Source organism: Uloborus diversus, chromosome 2 (genome assembly GCF_026930045.1).
Source record: "Uloborus diversus isolate 005 chromosome 2, Udiv.v.3.1, whole genome shotgun sequence".
NCBI lineage: Eukaryota > Metazoa > Arthropoda > Arachnida > Araneae > Uloboridae > Uloborus > Uloborus diversus.
This window is the reverse complement of record NC_072732.1, coordinates 173,924,716-173,947,396: the sequence shown is the minus strand read 5'-3', so window position 1 is coordinate 173,947,396 and position 22,681 is coordinate 173,924,716. Positions and strand designations below refer to the sequence as shown.

Sequence of the window (22,681 nt, the reverse complement as noted above, 5' to 3'; positions counted from 1 at the left end):
AATTAAATATATTTAATCGTTTTCTGGAAGCAGGACTGTGGAGTCGGACTGGTTTTGAATTAAAGGAGTCGGAGTAGGGAGTCCAATGATTAAATGACCAAGAATAGGTAATTTCTGCTCAAGAACTGCAACTCTGCCAGTGCTTGAAGAGTCGGCGACGGACTCATTTTGGGATAGAAGGAGTCGAAGGCTCTAAAAGTCTCTGAATCGGAGTCGTTCCTTTTCCCTCCGGCTCCAGTCTTGCATGGGAGAATGCGAAAAAGGAAAGAAGTTTTCGAACAAGAATTGTCGCTATCATTACTGCAAGCTGATTTAATTAACACAAAGTTTTCACCTGCCTTTAAGAAACTATTTTCTGACGGTTTGTTTCCAGTGTAGCAGTTGCCGAATGAAGAGAATCGATTGTTTTGGAAAGTTACAGAAGATGGTTTTCGTTTAGTTGTCGTGGACATTGTCACGGGCCTCAGATGATCCTTGGGCTGTAGGTTGGGCGTTACTGATTAAACTGCGCTTAGACTATTCACCCAATCAAATCATATGGCAAAACCAAGCTTTCTGAAAGAGGTTCATGCGACAGTTCATTTCAATTTTCTCCAACTTTTAACGTTTTTACTTTTTAACTAAGCAATAAGCATGCATGTGTTTAATTATAAAATGCTTGTCAATATCAACAATTTGAAACACGTGGAAGCAAAAGGGTGTAAGTGCCAAAACTATAAAAAAAACTGGAGCTAACTAGCAAAAATGGAAAAAAGAAACTCACTGTCTTAGTCAGTAGTCCTATATGTGCTGGCAGCATGAATTAGAAAAAATTTTAAATGAAAGTTTGACTGGAGTTGAAAACGCGTTTTACTTATAACTTGAAAAGGTTCACTTTCATCTCTTTGCTTTTCACTGCATCATTCATTCATATATGATATTATTTTACACATTGTTTTTACATGACATGATTTGCACATACGTTGCGACGTAACCGAAATGCAATAAAACCTTCATTTACTGAAGGTAAATCAGCTGTAATGCAATATGTCTTCAAACCTATTTACAACAAAACTCAGACTGAAGAACACGTAGGGCTTTTTTTTAATTATTATTATTCCGCAGAAAAACGTCTTTGAACTCTGAAAATATAAAATATTTATAAAAAAAGTTTGACGCACTGTAAAAATATAGAACACTGATGTTTTAAATTACTCTTTAAATATCAGAGGACAAGATGTTACCTGCAGAATACCGAAGTGAGATATCGCACGATTCTACTATGGATACAATAAAAGCATAACCCAAATGGCATTCCGTACATTTATTGTTATATTATAGGCACAAATAAAATGTTGAGTAGCGATTTTTTTCTGATTCAGATAAACCGAAGCCTCCTAGTATGCCCAGTGCTTCAGAAATTGGTGATACTTCATTAACTCTGAGCTGGAAGGCACCAGAGAGCGATGGTGGCTCTCCTATTACTAACTACATTATAGAATTCCACGACAGGAGTACTCTGCGTTGGTCTACATACAACGAGAACTTCGTTATTGATCAACCCTTTACAAAAGGTATTGGAAATTCGTCTACTATAATGAATTTAGTAGTTATAGAAACAAATCACACTTTTCAGAATAATTTTTTCATACAATCATTATAAGGCTAACTGGGAGAAATTGTTAAACTTTAAATGATGATTAAAACATCCCAAATAAAATTTTCATTAAGGTGGAGAAGTTACAAACTTTTAAAATAAATGTTCTGTACTTCAAATACAAATTAGCTTCCTTGCAATTTTTGCAAATAAAAGCATAGCTTTGCTCCAGCTGTTTTTGTGTGTCTAAACGTTGTCTCTTCCCTCTGGATTCATTGCTTTTGTAATCTTGAAGCTTAAAATCTTTCATTGTAGTGGAGACAACCAATGTCTTCTTGTTGATCTTGCCCATTTATTACCCAATTATTGGATTAATTTCGAGTCTATCTTTGTTTTTCTTTTCAAACCTCAACTTCTGCTTTTGTTTTCATCTTTTTCAGCTTCAGTTCTATTTAACTTGTCCATTATCACCTTTGTCTCGGCTGTTGACTCTGAAAAGAATTTCCTTTAAAAACCCCTAAGGGACTTGGCATCACAACCGGAAACACACAAACTTCACAGCAGGATGATCGCAAACCACAAATACAATACATTCGAGAACCGAAATACTGTCCAGTTAGACCTTAGCAAAGCGCCTGATAGTATTGTGCCGAACATTACCAGGTGTGCCCCGGATCGTGACAGGAGCTCGTTACCCAAAAGCCGTAGATGGTAGCTTAAGTAGCGACACGTCCGTCATCTTGGAGACAAACGACGCTCTCTTTTATGTCTGCTATAATGAAGTAGAGTGTTTTGCTTCTAAATTGTGGTTTCTTATCAACACCATGTTAACACACAATCAAGAAGCAAAACACGCTACTTTACCTTAAAAGACAAAGAAGAAAGCATCGCTTAGCCCCAAGATGACAGACGTGTCGCTTCTTAAGCTGCGATCTAGGGCTTTAATGTCCCCCATAGTGACCTCTGGTGTACACTTTTCTCCCATTTACGTACTTTAAATACTTCCATCATTTCAAAAACTACATTTTTATCGTCTTACGCTAATTAAAGTTGACTACCTGATCTAAAACCGTCATTTTACGTTCAGATTTTAAATAAGATTGTAGTCATTTTTATGTCATCAGTGAAATTACTAATGACAATCATCCATGATATAATATTTCATTATACCTCTTACTCTTTTAAAGACTCGTTGTTGCCAAAAGTTTATGTAAGAAAAGTGTTTAAACTAATTTTCTTTCCCACTTTATTGAGTTTCTAATAATTCATATGTCAGCTGATTTTAATAACACGAGAAAAGTATAGAACATATCTCCCAAGAGGAATAAGACTCAGATTTTTTTTCCAGTATTCAAAATCTTAATCTTTATATGAAATACACCGCCAACTCAGTCAATTCCAGCAGAAGACTGCAGTTTCGTCAGGGGTGCCCATCCCCCCCAAGTTCAGTGGCGCAAATCCCCCCCCCATTTTCCTCGACTCTCCCCCCCCCCTTTTGTTTTTAGCTCTTTTTTTATTTTATTTATTTATTTATTTTTTAATAATTTTTTATTTTTAATATATTTTTTATTTATTTATTTTTAATATATTTTTTATTTATTTATTCTTTTAAATAGTTTTTATTTATTTATGTATTTAATTATTTTTAATTATTGTTATTATTTTATTAGAAAATTCCTGTGCTACGCCAATGACACACACATCACACACAAACTAAATAAACGATATAAAAAATAAACAGAATAAAATAAAATAAAATAAATATTAATTTAAATTAAATATAAATCAATAAATACATAAATAAAAAGCAATTTTAAAAATCCCCCCCAAAAATTTTGATGGCGCAACTTGCGCCATAATCCCCCCTTGTGGGCACCCCTGAGTTTCGTGCTTATTAGCACTCATCAGCCCGGCATAGGAAATGAGTGAGCTGGAGGTGGAAAACCTCTTAAGAAAGCCTAGAGGTAGGCAAACTGGTAGCTAATGTAGAATTAGCACCGACCAGTAACTTACTGTAACTTACTGAAATCTTAATCTTTACTCTAAAGCAACTTGGTCATTTAATAGTTACAAAGTGGTGAAATTTAGTGAGAGCATAAGAACTTAATTAATGTAATTGTTCGATTTTTTTTCTGATTCTTTCTTTTCTTAGCTTTATACCTACTTTTGTAATTTTTCTGTTTCAGAAATATGTTGCAAAATTTTCAAAGAGGATGCTCCTCTTCCTTCGCTACGAACATGGCAAATGAGTTCTTCATTTGAATTTTAAGAACTATTTCATCTTTTTAGAATGATTAATTTCTCATTTTTCTATTTGTAGTGGAGAATCTTAAAGAAGGAGATGAGTACATGTTCCGAGTCATTGCCGTGAATGAAGTTGGAAAAAGCGATCCTTCACCAGGCACAAAATATATTCTTGTTCGCGAGCCTAAAGGTAAAAATGATTCCGATTAAAATATGTTTGAGATTTTATTTAATTTGTTTTAAACTTTGTTTTATAAAGCATGAATTATATTTTACGGTTCAACCACGTATTGTATGGAATTGGCAAACATCCAGTTAAGACGAGTCCATCTAAATGAGGGTGAAAAATAAAAATTCGATGAGCGTGTTCCGCTTATATGAGTGAGCATATGCATAATTTAGAGGCTAACATACATCTGCAAACGCTGACATGCCTAAAACCTAAGAGATACGTCCACTTCCGCCTGAAACCGGATGTTGGCCTTTTCATACAATCCGTGGTCAGACAGTATTTACAGCATGAATTAACTCTGTTTTACTATAAAAACTCTATACCAGTTTTTCCTATTTGTGTTTTATTGTCATCTTTCTATAAGTTGTGATCGTATCGAAATTTTATTTTCCACTGCTTTTTATAGCTGGTGAACCACCTGCAGTTATCGAACATTTGCAACCTGTTGCTTGTGGTCTTAGAAAGCCAGCAAAAATGAGCTGTAGAATAAGTGGTCAGCCAGCTCCAACGATAAAATGGTATGCGTAGTTTAAAATAAAATACATTTTAATTCATTTTGAAATTGTGTTTAAGTAATTATTTATTTATGTATTTAATTACTAGCATTTCTAGTCATAGACAAAAAGAATATGAGCTCTTTTTACAGCGTGATGAGTGACGTATTTTTTTTCAAACATGTTTTTTTGTCATATGACTAGCTGTTTCATTTTACCTTTGATTTTGTTAAACGCTTACAGATGCAATAAATTATTATTGAAATATCATTTTAAGCAGCATATAAATAAGAGTGACTTAAAATGACGTCACTTTGAACCTGAATCACTCTTAAACTACTGATACTAGGCGGTAGAGTGTAGATTCCATGATAGCATTTTACGTATACTAGAGCCTAGTGATATAATTCTTAGATGACCCAAAAAACCTTGATAAAAACTGCTTCCTCATTTTTTTTATATGTATGAAACCATACGATATTGTGCGTCAGCAACAATGCTGAAGTAAATGGAGGAAGGGGGGGGGGGGAAGCCACCTCTATATTATTTGATCTTTTATTAGAAAAATAATACAAGCGTAATGTAAGTTGGTTTTTTAACCACCTTTTCTTTTAGTCCTCCCACCCCTCCAAACCCCAAGATGAGTCCCTTCAAATATTTTTTTAACTGCAACTACGGGGTGCAATGTTGTGTACTCTCAAGTTACCATTAAACCTTATGTTGATCTATCTTTTTTTTTTTTTTTTGCTACCTATCCACAAATTTGAAAATATGAATACAGTTGCATACATGCATTTGTTATACATATTTTATGACTTGAAAAAACAGACAAATTTTATCTAATTTGTTTGATCGTATACTTATGTATCATGTCTGGAAGAGAACTGTTACAGGATGCATCACTGTTTTTTAACTTACTAACTTTAAAATATTCTCTTATAAGTAATTTAAGCTTACGTTAAAGTTCCCATTCAACAACTTGTATTATCGTATTGTAAATCGTTCGGTTCAATTCGAATAATTTATATTTTAAACCTTTTTAGGCTTAAAAATGGAAAGGACTTGGTGATTTTGAAAAACCTGACAGCGACGTATGAAAATCAACTGGCAACGCTCCAAATAGCTGAAACTACTGAAAAATCTGCTGGAACATATACTTGCAAAGCTACAAATCATTTAGGAACTGCTGAAACATCAACAGAACTAAAAATACAAGGTAGTAATATTGAGTTCTTATTTAAAATGAATTTTACAAGAAATAAAATACAATATTACCTATATATAGTTAAAACATGTAAAAAAAATACAGGTTTTAAGCCATTATTTCCGTCTTTTAATCGAAATTTCTGATTTATTGTTTAAAAAATTATCTTTCCCTGTCTCTTTTATTGTAGAGCCTCCATCAGTCCAATTCGACGACAGTTTGAAGAACGTGCGTCTGAAGTCTTTCAGTGAGTACGTGTTAGAAGTGAAAGTGTTTGGCTACCCCAGTCCAGAACTAGTGTGGCTGAAAAACGGCAAAGTACTGGAATCAACAAAACATACTCTAGTCCAAATAAGGGAAAATTCCACCACCATAACCATTAGGAGCGTTGAGAACACTGACAGTGGAACGTACACCTTGCAACTCAGCAATCCGGCTGGCACTTTTAAGCAAGACTTCAAACTCTTCGTACTAGGTATGTGTAGTACTTTTTTTTTCTCTTTTAATATAAAAATCTAAATTTCAAGCACGTGTTTGTTGCATACACATGACGTGTCTTAGTCAAAAACATAAACCGTTTTTATCAATATTAACAATGCTGGGCAACAACTTTAAAGTGTTTAAATTTTAATGTTTGTTGCTAATGATTAGTGGCTTCATGCTGAAAAAAGTAATGTCAATTTGACGAACGTTTAAGTTCAAAAGTTCACTTAAATTAACTATTTCCGTCGGCTTTATAAAAAAGTTATACTTTTTTTTTGTATTTGGTAGACAGAGTACTTTAGAAGAGAGTATCTTTAAAACAAAATTTGAAAATTGTAGGTACAAAATTAAAAGCTACGATACGTCCAATGTACCGGACATACATTTTGAAATAAATATTTCAACTAATTAGAAAATTAGAATCATGAAACATCACACAAACTTCACTGTAAAATGTTCTCCATGCAATAATAAAATTTAATATAAGTATTTGAAATTAGAAATACAAGTTCATATATATATATATATATATATATATATATATATATATATATATATATATAATCAGCAAAAGAAAAATTGCCTTTGAGTCAAGAATCCATGGCTGAAAAAACGAGTCAATTTTATTCTTCCAATCCCTACTTAAGTGTGTTGCCGATCCCTAAACAAGAAATTCATGCATAGATAATAATAAGGAGACTGTAAACAGTCAAATGCAAAAAAAAAAAAAAAAAAAAACAAATTAAGTAATTTAATCAATTTTTACATGATTAGCAGCTGTTGAAATTTTATGTCCGGTATACTGGACACCAGGTATGAGGAACAAAAGAAAAAAAATGAGAAAAATGAAGAGAGGTTTGCCATTTTTTCTTGGTTGATCCTTCAAAATACGTCCTAGATAATGAGGTATAGGTACAACTCGAAAAGGAAGGTTTTAAAACATATCTTCTTGTTTTGATCCCATAGAAATACATGTACTCAACATATTTTAGTACAGACAGTATAAAATAATGCATGTGCCAATAGTCAACTATTGGCTTAAAATTTGAGACTATTCTTCTTTTAAAGTTTTGAATCAATAGAGCAGCCTTATTACTCACTTCTCTACGAATAATATGTTAGACTAATTAAATTGGTTGGAAGAAAGATGAATCGGTTAAATGAGACCAAATCGGACATTACGAACAAAAGGTGTCGTAAAACAAAAAATTAGTTCAGAACTGAAATCGAGGAATATTTTCAAATTTTGCAATTGAAATTGTCTAATTGTACACGAACAAAACTTTCTGTACTAAACAAAATACGAAAAAACATAACAAAAAAACAGTAAAGTAACAGGGAAAACTTGAAATTGTAATTATGGATATATGTTGTACATATGGGTATGAAAATATTTGAACTATACCACGGTGAAGGAATTTAACCTTTGATTATTTACAAAATTATTCTTTTTTACAGATAAACCTCTGCCACCTGAGGGACCCATTACATTCCACAAAATCGACAAGACTTCTGTGACTATTGGCTGGCAGTCCCCCAGCATAGGTGAATCAGAAGTGCTCAAATACGTCATAGAAAAATGCGAATATAGGAGAAAAGTTTGGTTGGAGGTAAGGATGGAAAATTTAAGAACAAATCTTACTTTTCCGATGAAAATCTTATGTTCAAGATGGTATATGATAAAATCCACGGTTTAAAGGTAGCTTTAACCGACATAATGTGAAGAACGGAGGGCTTAAAATACCCCCACACAAAAAGAATATCATTAATCATTGAGTATGTTTTCATAGTTTTTTAATACGTGCTATATGATTTTTTCATAAATAAGTTAGTAAGGATGATTAATGTTGCGAGAGCTTGTCCTAAAATTATGTTTGGAAAAAACCAAAACGGAGCCCTAAAAGAAAGCTATTAAATTCCAAACAGAATATTTTTCGCTGGCAAATTCAAACCCTTCAACCTAATTTCAGGAGTATGTTTAAAAACAGCTACTTAAACATTTTATTTAAATAGTAGGTATTTACATTTTCCGTTGCTTAATCCATTTACCATACGTTGAATTATAATTGTTATTTTATGAAAAAAATAACCTAAGCTTGCAAAGCAAAAAAATATTTTTAGACGTGTTTACCTCTGTAAAAAAGTTCAAATCAAGCTCACTTTTTTTTAATGACTGACGATAAAATTTAGAATGGTCTCTTTGAAAATTCAATGTATTCCCGTCACCCTACAAAAATTCTGTATTTTTTTTTTATTATCTCATTCGGATTAAAAATTTCGATAGTTCTGAGAACAGAATACTAGCAAGGAAAACCCTCATTGTTTTGGTACAGATTTTTTTCTTTTTTACTGTTGCAGGTGACAACGGTCAGCTCTGATATTCTAACGCAAGAAATCAAAGATCTGAGTGAGGGTATCGAATATGCATTCCGCGTTATCGCCACAAACGACTACGGTCGCAGTGATCCTCTCACATCTGATCCAGTTACACCAAAGAGCTTATTTGGTAAGAAGAGTTTTACTATATTTTCACTAATTGTTTCATTACTTTATTTTTCTTCTGATTTAGAGAAATTCACGCGATGAGAAACTTCAAGAATATTACATTGAAATGTCGCTTTAAACAATTTTTCAACAGAATAACGTTATATGCTCTTTGAAATATGAATTTCCATACAATATTAAAACATTTATTTTGATTAACTACTTTCCAACGAAAGCAGAATTCGTACCAAGGAATCATCAATTTAATTGAAAATCCGAATACGTAGTCAATTTGCGTAAAAACTGAAGAAAGAAAAGAAAAAAGTACGGAAAACTGAGACTCTTTGCGAATCAACTGAATTTGGTCTCACTTTAAAACAAAGTGCTACCAAGCAGGGAGGAGAACTCTTCAATTTATTAACTTTTTTTTCACGAAGTTCTCTGTATAAGATTTGGTCAATCTTAAATTAAAAAAAAAAAAAAATACAGCAAAGAAACAAGAGTAGAAAATAAATCACTAAACAAATTAGAGGCCTCCTGTTACACACAGCTGTCCTTTATTTTTGGCACAAAATTCAATAACTTTACAGAAACAAAGACCAAACCCCCGGATTTGATTTCTGATCTAACAGAAAAAATTCTTCACAAAATTATCAACCCCAAGATCATATCGAAATTTCAATTTCGCATAAATATTAAATTTTATCTTTTCCCACACTAATTTGGCTTTGTTGTTTTTAGATAAACCTCACGCTCCAAAGGGACCCTTCACCACTTCCAACATGACAGAGAGCTCCTTCACGCTGAGCTGGCTAGCTCCAGACAACGATGGAGGCAGCACCATTTTGGAATACATCGTGGAGCGTAAGGAGGCCTCGCGGAAGGCGTGGCAGAGAGTGGGCACCACTGACGGAAAATCCCTCTCGATGGAGGTGATCGGACTGAAGCAGGACACTGCCTACCATTTCAGAGTCTGCTGCAGGAACGACGTGGGACACAGCTCATACTTCTCACCTGAGGAAACCATCACGCCTGGGCTCAGGATATGTAAGCTTCCTCTTTTTCTTCGGCGCCCTTTAGCATTTTTTGTTCAATTTGTTTTCAAGCTCGAGTATTTTACATAGTTACATCTAATTAGTTGCATAGTTACATTTGATCTTACTACTGCAACAATAGCGGAGGCTGTCTGCTGTATGAAAACTTGAGTAAATTGTAGGCCAATGTCGGGAGCAAATTTCTAGTTACACCAAAGCTTTAAATAGTTGAAATCCAAGTCAATACTACTTTCACCACAAATTGGTGCAGAAGTTCGAAAAAGCTAGCCATGGTGGTATCAGCTGCTTCAGCATTTGCAGATGGATACCAGCTTTAACGGTTTAACTGATTACTTAAGTGCATGTCCTCGTTAGCCGACTTGTAACTGTTGAGTGACGTACGTGATAGAGCATAGAGCAAGTTTATACCGCACCATGGGACACGTGTTCAAACTCTACAGCTCTGTACAGCATGATGCTTGATGATATTGTAACTCAACGCGCCTTCTTGCGTATGTTACACCAAAATATAGAAAAATTGAACAAACTTTGTATCTAACAAACTGTTACCATTTCTAGTGCAACATACATTTGCACGTTGACATTGAGCACACGTTGTTGGTTCTATATAGTTTAATGAACACTCCAGACAGGAAAAGCAAAAAGAAAAGACCGAGAACAAGGTGGATAGATTGAGTAGAAAGGAGTAGTTTAGTTGTAGAAATGAAATTTACTGAGAAGAAAAAGGCACACAAATTAAAGATAACAGCAATCTTACAATTTATCTGTAGGTAACCTATGTGCCAAGGGTTAAAATCTCATTTCTATTTCGATAGGCATCAGATAGAAATATGACCGTTGTTGTGCATTCTCCAGAATATGCGTTTCTCAAGCCATGAATCTTAATATTGATGTAAATGATGTATATTAAATGGATTTATAATTCATTGCTTTTTAAATATTTTTCGCAGCACCTCCTTCTCCTCCTGTTGGTCCGCTCACCGTTGTCAACATGACAAACAAAACTTTAACCCTGAGTTGGAAACCTCCAGCAACAACTGGTGGGGCAGATTTGACAGCCTACATCATCGAAAAGCGGGAGTCGACCAAAAAATCATGGAATAGGTTGGAGACTTTAGAGCCAAATGTCACCACTTACACTGTTCACAATTTAACAAACACAAAAGAATATTTCTTCCGAGTGTTTGCTGAAAATCCTGCTGGACTTAGTCCTCCACTGGAATCGGACAAGGCAATCAAACTAACATCCACAGCAGGTATTTTTTATGATTTCATCTACCTTGTACTTTATCAATTTAGTTACTTTGTTATCAGTTGTGACAAAAAACTAAATATCAGGGAATATGTTTAAAAAGGTGGTAATTTATGTACCCCAGTCTTATTGTGCTTGATTATTTGATCTATTTTACTTTGATCTTTATCATCTTAACCCCATTCGTGTTAAAGTACCCAATGGTAAGCACATGGTTTGGAACTGGATTTTAAAAGTAGTGGAACCTTTCCCACATATTATCACCGAACTGTCAACAAACAATTTTACGTTTTTGAAAGTCGTCATAGTTACCAAAATTATTGCCAGGTGACGCCACGAATCTTATTTGCGCTGTTTTCATATCAAAACACCATTAAACATGCAAATAATGCTTTTAATATATCTGCTGTGAAAAATGCATTTTTGACATAATTCACCACAACAGTATTAGCAACAGTTGAGGCGGCGTTCATAAAAGCCACTCAATGTACATGTGCAGTAACTAATGAACACAGTTTTGTAAGATAGTATACCAATCTTTGTATAACGATACCGTTTGATTTACAATGAATTAGACTCGATGCGTTTCACCAGAGTAACCTAACTGCATCCATAAAAAAAAGGTTAACTTAAACTATATCGTTTAGGCCCACGAGAACACCTTATAAGTCCTTTTTTAAAGATTGTGCAAAGATTTTTGTTAAAATATGAATTTAAAATCTATGTCTCATTTTTCAGTTCGGCCGTCACCTCCAACTGGGCCTTTAGAAGTGGTAGTAACAGGACCAAGTTCCGTACTGATAGCGTGGGGTCGACCAGAATCTGATGGAGGATCTCCCATCACAGGATACACTGTGGCACTTAAAAATGTGCGCAGAATTATGTGGATGGAGGTGAGGAAAGAAAGTTTTTTTTCCCTTTAAGCAATATACCCAGTCCGATAAACCAATCATACAATTTTATAAGCAGTCATTCAATGGAGACTTGCCACTTTACTCTGCTAAATTGAAGATAAAAAGAATTCACAGAAATTCGTTTCGTCGTGTTGCTTCCAGGCTTCTGAGTGTAAAACCCTAGAGAAACCGTGGGAAACGTCACACTGTATTCCGAATTCTCCTCGAGCTGCTGCTGAGGCTGTCTTTAGACCTTAGGAGCAGAAATTAGTAAATAAAGGGGGCAAGTTCAAATTGGCTTAGCAAAAGCTGAGGCAAAGACCCCAATCACGTGACTCAACAACGACGAATGTTTGACATGTTTTGCGTGAAACTAGCGAAGGAAACCTGAATTCTTCTAATTCTTTGCTTTAAAATATATCACGTGACTTGGGGATCTTTGCTTCACGAATGAAAGTCTTCATTCCCTCCATTTCATTTCATCTTAATGATTTAGACTTTTAACAGGACACAATTGTCTACATGCCTATTTGTACCGTTTTCACGTGACGGATTCTCCAACTTGTACTTTATGTAACTCTGGAAGAGTCATGGACGTTGTATATCCGGACTATTGCTCAGCACTAAATATTTTTAATTGTGCTATTGAGAGGTATTGTAGAGCTTGTAGCCTCAGATCTAACGGTCGATTTACCCGACACTTGAAAAATAATTAAGGCAGCTTTGATTCATAACTCCTCTACTTTTAACTGTCTTCTTACTTTAATGTTATTATTGCATCCACTCTCTTCAAGCTAGAGTATTGCATAATTAGCAAAACTTAAGTGATAACATTTCAAAATGCGGTTTAAATAAATGGTTGACCTGGTTTAGAGAAACCCCCTGCCCCTCAGGGTAGCTTTGAATCACGTGAAAAGTGTGATACAAAATAAATTACTTTAAAATTGTGCAACTTTAAACCAGAAAAATAAAATTTGAAAGTTTAAAAACTCTCTTCTATTTTACAATATCATTAAATTTATACATTTTAATCATTGCATGGAATAACATATAATGTCGGACAAAATGGTTTCAACAATTTGAAATCGACAGTCAAGAGTAGATTCGAAACACTATTTTCGGAATTCGTGGATTGTACAGTGAAATGTGCAGTGTTTTTATCACAGACTTCATTTTAAAAATAAAAAAATTTGAAACGTTGTTAAAAAGAGCTCTAAACAGATGGCTAAAATTCAATTCTCATTGAAGAAAAAATTCTGAAAAATGACTAGAATATTACGCTAGTTAGTGTTTAAAAAGTGTACTTTTTATTATTTGATAGTACTTGTATTAGCTACTAGTAGCATTTACCAAAACTTAACATTACTATTTTAGTGCATTTTTGTTTTACTTTAGTATTAAACTGAAATATTTCTAAGTATTTTTTGGATAAAAGTGAATCTTTTTTATCTTTTGTGTCCAGTCATTTAAGTAGGGTTATTCTTTTCCGAACTTCTCATGAAGGGCCAAAAATTTCAGAAGCTTTGATTTTTGACCTTGAATACATAAAATCGGGTCCATTAACACTTTGTACTCGTAAGCCCTTTGTTGGAACCTAATTTAAGGTATAATTATTTTTAATTTTCTGACAGTTACGTGTCATTTTCCACTTACAAATGTTGCACGCCTGTAACAATATCTAAAAGTATTTTTTACAAATGTAAGTAAAAATTGCAAAACTGACAAATTAATGATTTAAATATCATCAGCTTTGTATACAAACATATAAATTAATCACAACGAGGTATTGTTGGCATGTATAATATCCTGAGAATTACTCGGTAAAAGTAGGAAAGGACAAAAGTGTGTACTATTTCTCTGCTCAAGCATTTAGAGGGTTTACTTATTTGCACTTTGATTTACTCTTTCTGTATGGATTTCTATTTTATTTGTGTATTTGTTTTTTTATTTATTATAATGATAAACAATATCTTTGCTTAGCAAATTTAACTTCAGATTTTATGCACTGTACAACTGTACACTGTATTAACATATGTTGAACCAAGAAACATTTTCAGTTAGAAAAACATACATAAGAAGTAGTTAATTTATTATGTACATACTCCAAAGAAAATATTACTACAATTTTTTTCAATTTTGCTTAAAAATATATTTAAAAACTTATTTATTCTTCAAAGATAAAGAGTATATTTTGTCTAAATTAGTGTTTTTCATAAAATGTACAATCATACTTTTCTTTTCTTCCGTCTAATTGCTGAATGAAGTTGAATGAAAATGAATTTTCTGTGTATAAAATTTTAACACGAAAAAAATCTTTCAAATACTCCTAGGTTGGTCAAGTGAATGGTGAGACGCAGAGAATGCAAATCAAGGATCTGCAAGAGGATGCCGCTTACATGGTCCGAATCATAGCAAAGAACGAAGTCGGTATCAGTGATCCTTTGGAACCAGAAGAACCAATCAAAGTTATTCGTCCCCCAGGTAAGACATCCTTTTTTTACAAAATGAGCATTAAAAGTACTGATGAAAAACTACATCTACCTTGTCTTTTAGTATACGTGCCTTAAACTGCAGAGGGAAAATTTAAAGCAGGAATTAGTAAATGGAGGGAGCTAGTCCAATCATTGGCTTAACGAAAGCTTAGGCTAAGACCAAGTGACGTGACTCAACAACGATGAATGTTCGGCACGTATTGCGTGAAACTGGTGAAAGAAACCTGTTCTTTTCCAATGCTTCACTTTAAAATCTGTCACTTGACTTGGTATCTGTGCTTTACGAATGAAAATCTCCACTCCCTTCATTTATCCCTTCTCGATGGATGAACCCAGTTTCGGTTTTTAACGTTTATTTGGCCAATTCATTTGCACGAGTTTACTTTTAAAAAACTAATTTTTAAACAAAATCCAACTGAAAATTGAAATTCGACGCAAGCAGACATTTCTTTGAGCGGACGTTTAAAGTTATCTTTGGTATATACAGTTTTTCACTAGGAATTTTTATACCTTTACTAGGTATCTAGGATCATTTTTATAATGTCTTTTCATGCATTAAAATTAATGAATATGTCCCGAAAAGGACGAAGAAACCCAAACGCAATAGAAACAAATCGTCTGTAGCTTTACGCTAGGGAAACCAGAAGATTTCATATCATCAGTTTCACCTATTTACCCTACAAATTGAGGGACAAATGGAACTACATAGCTGGTAAAATAAAAACGATATGATAATGTCACAAGGACTGTTGCAATGAATTGAACTACGATTCCCACCCGGTCACAGGCATGTCATCTAGCAAATTATCAAACGATCATGTCACGGATTCAAGTCCTCTGCAAACTTTGCATACTGAAGCATCCCTGTTGTCGGAAATGGTAACTAAATATGTAAATTGGATGGGGTGTGAGGTCTCAACGGTTCTTTTCGGCCTCCCACGACGATGACGTCTGGTTAGGGGGTCATTCTTGGAGACCACACGCAACCACTGCAGTTGTCCCACGGTCTTACACAAGATCCCCTTCCAGATTACGCAAAAGTTGCGGTCACTACGGCGCCGCTCCTCCTCTTTTGTCTCGGAGCACAGACCACCCTGTGGTGAGAATCGAAGTTTTCTTCGGGGGTCTGAAAGGCTTCTGGAGGCAGAGATGGTTACGCCACGAGCCGGGACTGAGGTCCGAAATTCTCTCGGGAACGCAATGTTCCAAGGTTTGGTTTGTAAAGCCAATATATAACTTAACTTCCAACGAAGTTAGTCCTCTGTGGATAAGATTCCTGCATTTACAATCCTTGTAAATTAATTGTACATAGCTGTATGCAATTACTCCAGACAAATAAAAGTTTATTTTTATTATTTATGGTCTGGTACGTTACAGCTTTAAATTTATTTGGTGGCAGCTTCGCGATGGTTCCTCTATCGCCTCAAAGAGACTGGTGAACAAATTATTTACCATAGTTGACATTGCAATTCATCCAGAACTGCTCTGCTTGGAATGTGCTCATCTTGTGCATCTTCGCCCATGTGAAGAGCTGTGTGTTCTTTAACTTCTGTGCGCGTGTGAAAGAAGAAATTTACTTCTTGTGTTTTTAAAAGCGAAATCGTCGCATTTCCTTTTGAATTAACAACGGGCAACCCGTTAAAGAATTTTTAGAGATCGGTCATCGCGACCTGAACTTTTTTGTGATAACCCTCCTGTGGTTCCTGCACATTTTTAGAGATCGGTCATCGGACCTGAACTTTTTTGTGATAACCCTCCTGTGGTTCCGCACATTTTTAGAGATCGGTCATCGTGACCTGAACTTTTTTGTGATAACCTCCGGTGTTTCCCGCACGGATCCTAGTATCCATTAATTAGTTCCCTATCTCTGAATTTACACTTGGATATACCCTGATGAGGTCCTTTCTGCAATTGGGTAAGTACCCTTTTCATTTTTGAGAGTGACGGTTAGGGTGTAAAACTGTTCTTTTTTCTCTGTGTAAAGTAAAATTACTGTACCTTATGAACATGTATTTTGCTAGGATTAATGACACTTAACTTAATTAGGTAGTTCATTAACTTTTAATTTGGCAGTTGTCTTGTTTGTATTTTTATTTTTCGAAATTAAATTGTTTTGTAATCATGGCTTTCTTAAACAAAGCAAAAAAGTCTGAACTCCAGGAATTAGCTGAAGAACTGGGGTTAACTGTAACTCCTGATTTAAAGGTTGTTCATTTGAAAGAGTTAATTTCAGAAAGTACGGAGGACCCTGAAGTGATTAAAACAATGTTTGAAAACATTATTTCCGAAAGAAATTTGATTTTGGAAAAGGAGAAAGAAAGGAAACAGGAAGAGAAAGAACAGAGGGAATATGAGTTAGAAATGCTCAGGTTGCAGTCTCTCCCACAGCAGGGAGCTGTTTCAAATGTAAACACTGGGTTTCGGGCATCAAAAGAAAATTTTGAATTTGTCAAATTCATCCCAAAATTCGATCCCGAAAAATCAGACATCAGTCTGTACTTGACTATTTTTGAGCGACAGGTCAAAAAGGCAGATATTTCCCAAACTAATTGGGTTTACTGCCTGTTAAGTTTACTGCCGCTGGACATCGTGCAGTTGATTGCTCGGGAGTCTGATGAAAAGTCAGAAGACTACGATCACATCAAACAAATTTTACTTAAGGAATTTAAATTAAGTGCGGAAGCTTTTCGCCAGAAATTTGTTCAACTGAACAAGCGGGTTGAAGGAACTTGGAAAGATTTTGCTTTCGAAAGCAAAAATTTTCTTGAGCAATGGCTTGAAGGTTTAGAGGTCGGGGACTTTGAATCTTTGAAAAGTCTGATGGTAACCGATCAAATCAAAAAGCGCGTAGCAGTAGAAGTGAAAGAGCATTTCATCGACGATTGGGGACAATACAAAGACCCTGAAAAATTAGCTGAACTGTTAGACAGCTATGAAAATATACGAAAAAATCCCAAACAGACAAAAACTCAGAAGAGTGAAAAGACCGCTCATAGGTCAACTAATGGGAAATTTGGGAACAATCCCTTATTGAACGGAGAACGCTCCGCGCCGGGGATGAACAATATGGGGAATTTCGAAAAGCGAAAGACACCCCGCTGTTATGAATGCAACAGTCCTAATCACTTGAGACCGTCTTGTCCGAAGCTAATGAAAGAACGGAGTGGGGGTAGCAAGAGTTTAAATCGTATTTCGGTCCCCAAGGAAAGGTGTCATTCTGAATTCTTAAATCCTTACATTCAGGAGGGCATTATTGGGAATCATAAAATTCTAATACTTCGAGATACTGGATCCTCGATTGATCTTTGTACTAGAAAATATGTCAATCCTAATTCTTATACAGGAGAAGTGGTGTGGGTTAAACAACCACTATATGCGCATCACATTGCTTTGCCTCTTGCTGAAGTAGAAATTGAAGGGGAGCATTTTGGGAGGATAAAAACAAAGGCTGCCGTTTGCTCTGACTCTTTAGATACGGGGCGTTATTTGCTAGGAAATAAAACCGCTGCCTTGCTTAAGGAGCAAAAACAGTATGAATTTCCAGATTGTGAATTCTTAAACGCCGTACAGACTAGGGCGATGCTGAATAAATACAAATTGGCTGAAGATTGTGAGTCAAATCATGATTTTGGGAATGAAGCTCAGTCTGTTATCACTGATAAAAAGGATGCAGATCAAGGGGAAAATGTTGGGTTTGAAGGGGATCAGCAGGAGGAGGAAACCCCGCTGATTATTCCGGCAGTAGAGCCTAACGCTCCAGAATTATCACTTTTAGAAATCAGCCGTGAGGATTTAAAAGAACTTCAGCGGAATTGCCCAAAATTAAAACCAATTTTGGATATTGTGTCATGTAAAAATAAGACCTCCAACCGGGATAATTATAACATTAAAAATGAATTGCTAGTTAAAACGCAGACTGACCGGTTAGGCAACACGAAGGAGTTAATTATTGTTCCCGAGGTGTTAAGGGAAAAAATAAAGGGCATGTGTCATGAGGGAACATCTGCTCATTTAGGAATTACTAAATCCAAAGATAAGCTGGTTAGACATTTTTTTTGGCCGGGATGTTTCAAAGATATGGAAATGTTTGTCCGGTCTTGTGACCCCTGTCAAAGGGCCGGTAAACCTAGTGATAAAAAGAAGGCACCTCTAAAAATCGTTCCTATCATTGGGGATACTTTTAGCACCCTAAACATAGATTGTGTTGGGCCTTTAGTAGAATCACCTAACGGTAATAGGTATTTAGTCGACGCAATTTGTTTGGCCTCAAAATATCCAGAAGCCATTCCGGTGAAGGATATTGGGTCAGTTTCAGTTACGGATGCTCTTTTAATCATGTTTAGCAGAATGGGTTTTCCGGTGGAAATTCAGTGCGATCAAGGGCGATCGTTTACGAGTATTCTTACTTCTGAGTTTTTTAAGCGATTTGGTGTAAGAATTAAGCATAGTTCCGTCAACCATCCTCAATCTAATCCAGTGGAGCGGTTTCACAGAACCATCAAGCGATTAATTCGCGCATTATGTGTAGAGTCCGGACCTGATTGGGAGAAACACCTTCCACTAACTTTACTTGCCCTGCGCTCGGTAGTTCATGAGAGTACGGGATATACTCCAGCAGAGTTAATTCATGGGAAAAATCTTAGGACGCCGGAAACTCTTTTATATGAAAAGTGGATGGGAGATGATATTGAAAACGAGGGTGTAACCGAATACGTTTTTAAACTCATAAATCGTTTAAAAAGATGCCAGGAGGTAGCCATTAAAAAAATGGAAGAGTCGCAGATTAAGAGAAAGGGTTACTACGATAAGCATACGGTAAAAAGAGAATTTAAGGTGGGCGATTTGGTCCTAATTTTGGCAACATCGAGGCCAACAAAATTTTCTGTTCAATGGGTTGGTCCTGGGACGATTAGAAGTAAAATTTCTGAAACAAACTACATTGTAGAATTGTCTGGGAAACGGGAAAGATGTCAAATCTATCACGTGAATATGCTCAAGCCCTATCACAAGAGACCGGAACAGATTAATTTGCTGAGTTTTGAAATGAAGGATGATGCATCAGCCGATAACGATGTGGATTTCCCCACCATTGAAAGGGACCCCAACATCTATAATTTCAGTGAAATAGTTCAATCGAGTAATCTTTCAGATCGTCTAAATTCAGAACAAATTGAGCAGTTAGAGAGATTATTAAATAAGTATTCGAAGAGTTTTTCAAATGATCCTGGTCTCACTAATTTGGTTGAGCATGACATCGAATTAATAAGTGACAAACCCGTACGTTCAAAACCTTATCGTGCCTCGCATAGGCAAAATGAAATTTTGAAGGCAGAAGTTCAGAGAATGCTTGACCTACGCATTATTGAAGTGGGGGAGTCAGACTATTTGTCTCCCCTCATTCTAATTGAAGTCCCTGGAAAGGATCCTAGGCCTTGCATAGATTATAGGCGATTAAACGAAATTGTTCGAACAGAATATTTCCCGCTTCCAAATATCGAGGAACGCGTTGAACAGGTATGTGCAGCCAAGTACATTACGATTTTAGATTTTGCTAGGGGATATTGGCAAATTCCGTTGACTCCTAGAGCCCAGCGTTTAGCAGCTTTTTGCACAAATTTTGGGACTTTTCGACCCTTAAGGCTTCCTTTCGGGCTAAGGAACGGTCCTTATATTTTTGCTAAGATTACGTCAGAACTGTTAAACGATTGTGAATCTTTCGCCGTGCCGTATATTGACGATATAGCCGTGTATTCCAACACCTGGGAATCCCATTTGAAACATTTGGATTGTGTACTCAAGCGCATTTCAAAGGCTAACCTAACTATTAAACCATCGAAATGCAGGTTCGCGCAAAATCATGTTAAGTATCTGGGACACATAGTAGGTTTCGGTTTCCGTTCTCCAGCAGAAGCGAAAGTAGAAAGCATTCGATCTTTCCCTACTCCGCGAACAAAGACGCACGTTCGTGCTTTCCTCGGATTAGCAGGGTACTACAGTCGCTACATTCCGATGTTTTCGGCTATTGCTGCGCCTCTCTCCGACACGTTGAAAGGGAAGTCGAAAAAGGGGGAAATTGTTTGGACTCCTGAATGCGAGAAGGCCTTCGGTCAATTGAAAGAAATGTTGACGAGTCAGCCAGTTTTGTTTGCTCCGAATTTCAACCGTGAATTCATTGTGCAAACGGACGCGTCAGATCGTGGTTTAGGCGTTGTGCTTACGCAGTTTGATGAAAATGGGGAAGAACATCCCATTTTATACTTAAGTAAAAAGTTTTCAGACGCCGAGCAAAAATACTGCACGAGTGAGAAAGAGTGCGCCGCGATAGTTTTCGCTGTAAAGAAATTACATTTTTACCTCGATTCAAATTTACCGTTCAAGGTAATTTCAGACCATCATCCACTCGTGTGGTTGAATAAAAATTCAAGTACCAATCCTCGTTTAACGAGATGGTCGTTAGCTCTTCAGCCCTACAATTTTGAAGTCAAACATAGGCCAGGAAAAGAACATCAAAATGTCGACAGCCTAAGTCGTTCATTCTTTCAGTAAAAGAAAGGTTTGAAGGTTGTTGTTTTTTTTATTTAGCTAAGAAATTTTTATGCATTTTCATTTTTCATGTGATAAATCACATAGTTTTGGATTATTTAGAGTTAATTTTAGAACAGAAAATAACATTAATAAATTTAATGTTAAATTAGTTCGGGTTGTAATAACTTTTAAAATATGTTTTAAGAAGTTGAGTCACTCTCAAGTATGGAAATGGTACTGCTCTCTTCTTGTCAGAAATTACTGTTTCATGTATGTGTAACTGTAATCACCGTGACTATGATTTCGAACTGTTTACACGTGATTCAAGTGTGACAAGATTTGCATAACAGTGTGTTGGACTTATTTCAAACTATTTGAACTGTTTCCAAATTTTTGAACTTTCCACCCATGTGAAAAGTTCCCTTTTTAAGGGGGAAGGAGCTGTGAGGTCTCAACGGTTCTTTTCGGCCTCCCACGACGATGACGTCTGGTTAGGGGGTCATTCTTGGAGACCACACGCAACCACTGCAGTTGTCCCACGGTCTTACACAAGATCCCCTTCCAGATTACGCAAAAGTTGCGGTCACTACGGCGCCGCTCCTCCTCTTTTGTCTCGGAGCACAGACCACCCTGTGGTGAGAATCGAAGTTTTCTTCGGGGGTCTGAAAGGCTTCTGGAGGCAGAGATGGTTACGCCACGAGCCGGGACTGAGGTCCGAAATTCTCTCGGGAACGCAATGTTCCAAGGTTTGGTTTGTAAAGCCAATATATAACTTAACTTCCAACGAAGTTAGTCCTCTGTGGATAAGATTCCTGCATTTACAATCCTTGTAAATTAATTGTACATAGCTGTATGCAATTACTCCAGACAAATAAAAGTTTATTTTTATTATTTATGGTCTGGTACGTTACAGGGGTAAAATTTTCTGGTTTCCCAAGAGTAACGCCGCAAACGAAACATTTCTGTTGTGCTCCGTTTGTCTTTTTTTAATTTTCAAAATCTATCAGTAAATTTTGAAACTCCAGATTATGTGCATTTGTAACTTTCTGTTACAAAAGGGCGGTAAAATTTTTGATATTTGCCCTACCCCGCGAAGAAGCATTTTACATTGGTTTGGCCCATATATATGAATTTCTTTATTTTTGACTCAGATATGTTTCATATTGGCTCATAAATATTCTAAAAAATAATTTTTGAATATCGAAATACTGAAGTGCGGGATATGGCACTAGGATGAATTTTTCTAGACCTTATTTCTGTAGCGTAAACTAATTTGCTATGAAAGTCTTTTGTCCAAATGAAGTTAAGATAAATCTAATACTCTTGGATAAATCTATCTGATAGTTGATCAAGATTTCAGCCAAATATTTTGACGCGTGCCTATTGCTAGGGAAAAACTGAAAGTTACAAAATACATTTCTACATATGTGTTTGAGATTTTTTTAATTCCTGCAACCAGTAGACATTTTGTTTCAATGATAGGGTTTTTGAAGCTTTTTTATGTGTAATAAATGTAACAAGTCTTATTTTTTCTTCATTTTTAAGTTTGTTTCATGCAATTGGCAGTTTTAGGATATGTCTTGCAGTTTTATTGTATAAAATACTAGTAGAACATAATTTTGCTAGCCCAAAGAAATTCTTGTTTGTTTTAAATTTTTGAAGAGTAGAAAAGATTTTTGAAATGTTAATAACAAATTTTATACAAAAACGAAATATAGAGAAATAAAAATTGACAGAGGGAGAGAAT

General features: G+C 35.6%; 1 protein-coding gene across 2 annotated transcripts in view; it reads left to right on the top strand.

Annotated features, from left to right (window-relative positions):
• Positions 1–22,681, top strand: part of LOC129216163 (titin-like) — a 279,902-nt gene that overhangs the window by 254,930 nt on the left and 2,291 nt on the right. For both annotated transcript variants that reach the window (XM_054850333.1, XM_054850332.1), the window contains exons 90-100: positions 1,362–1,553; positions 3,897–4,010; positions 4,459–4,570; positions 5,590–5,762; positions 5,941–6,225; positions 7,692–7,843; positions 8,592–8,739; positions 9,459–9,764; positions 10,723–11,028; positions 11,763–11,917; positions 14,248–14,398. In XM_054850333.1, coding sequence (XP_054706308.1) covers positions 1,362–1,553; positions 3,897–4,010; positions 4,459–4,570; positions 5,590–5,762; positions 5,941–6,225; positions 7,692–7,843; positions 8,592–8,739; positions 9,459–9,764; positions 10,723–11,028; positions 11,763–11,917; positions 14,248–14,398 — 2,094 coding nt within the window. The remainder of the gene's footprint in view (positions 1–1,361; positions 1,554–3,896; positions 4,011–4,458; positions 4,571–5,589; positions 5,763–5,940; positions 6,226–7,691; positions 7,844–8,591; positions 8,740–9,458; positions 9,765–10,722; positions 11,029–11,762; positions 11,918–14,247; positions 14,399–22,681) is intronic.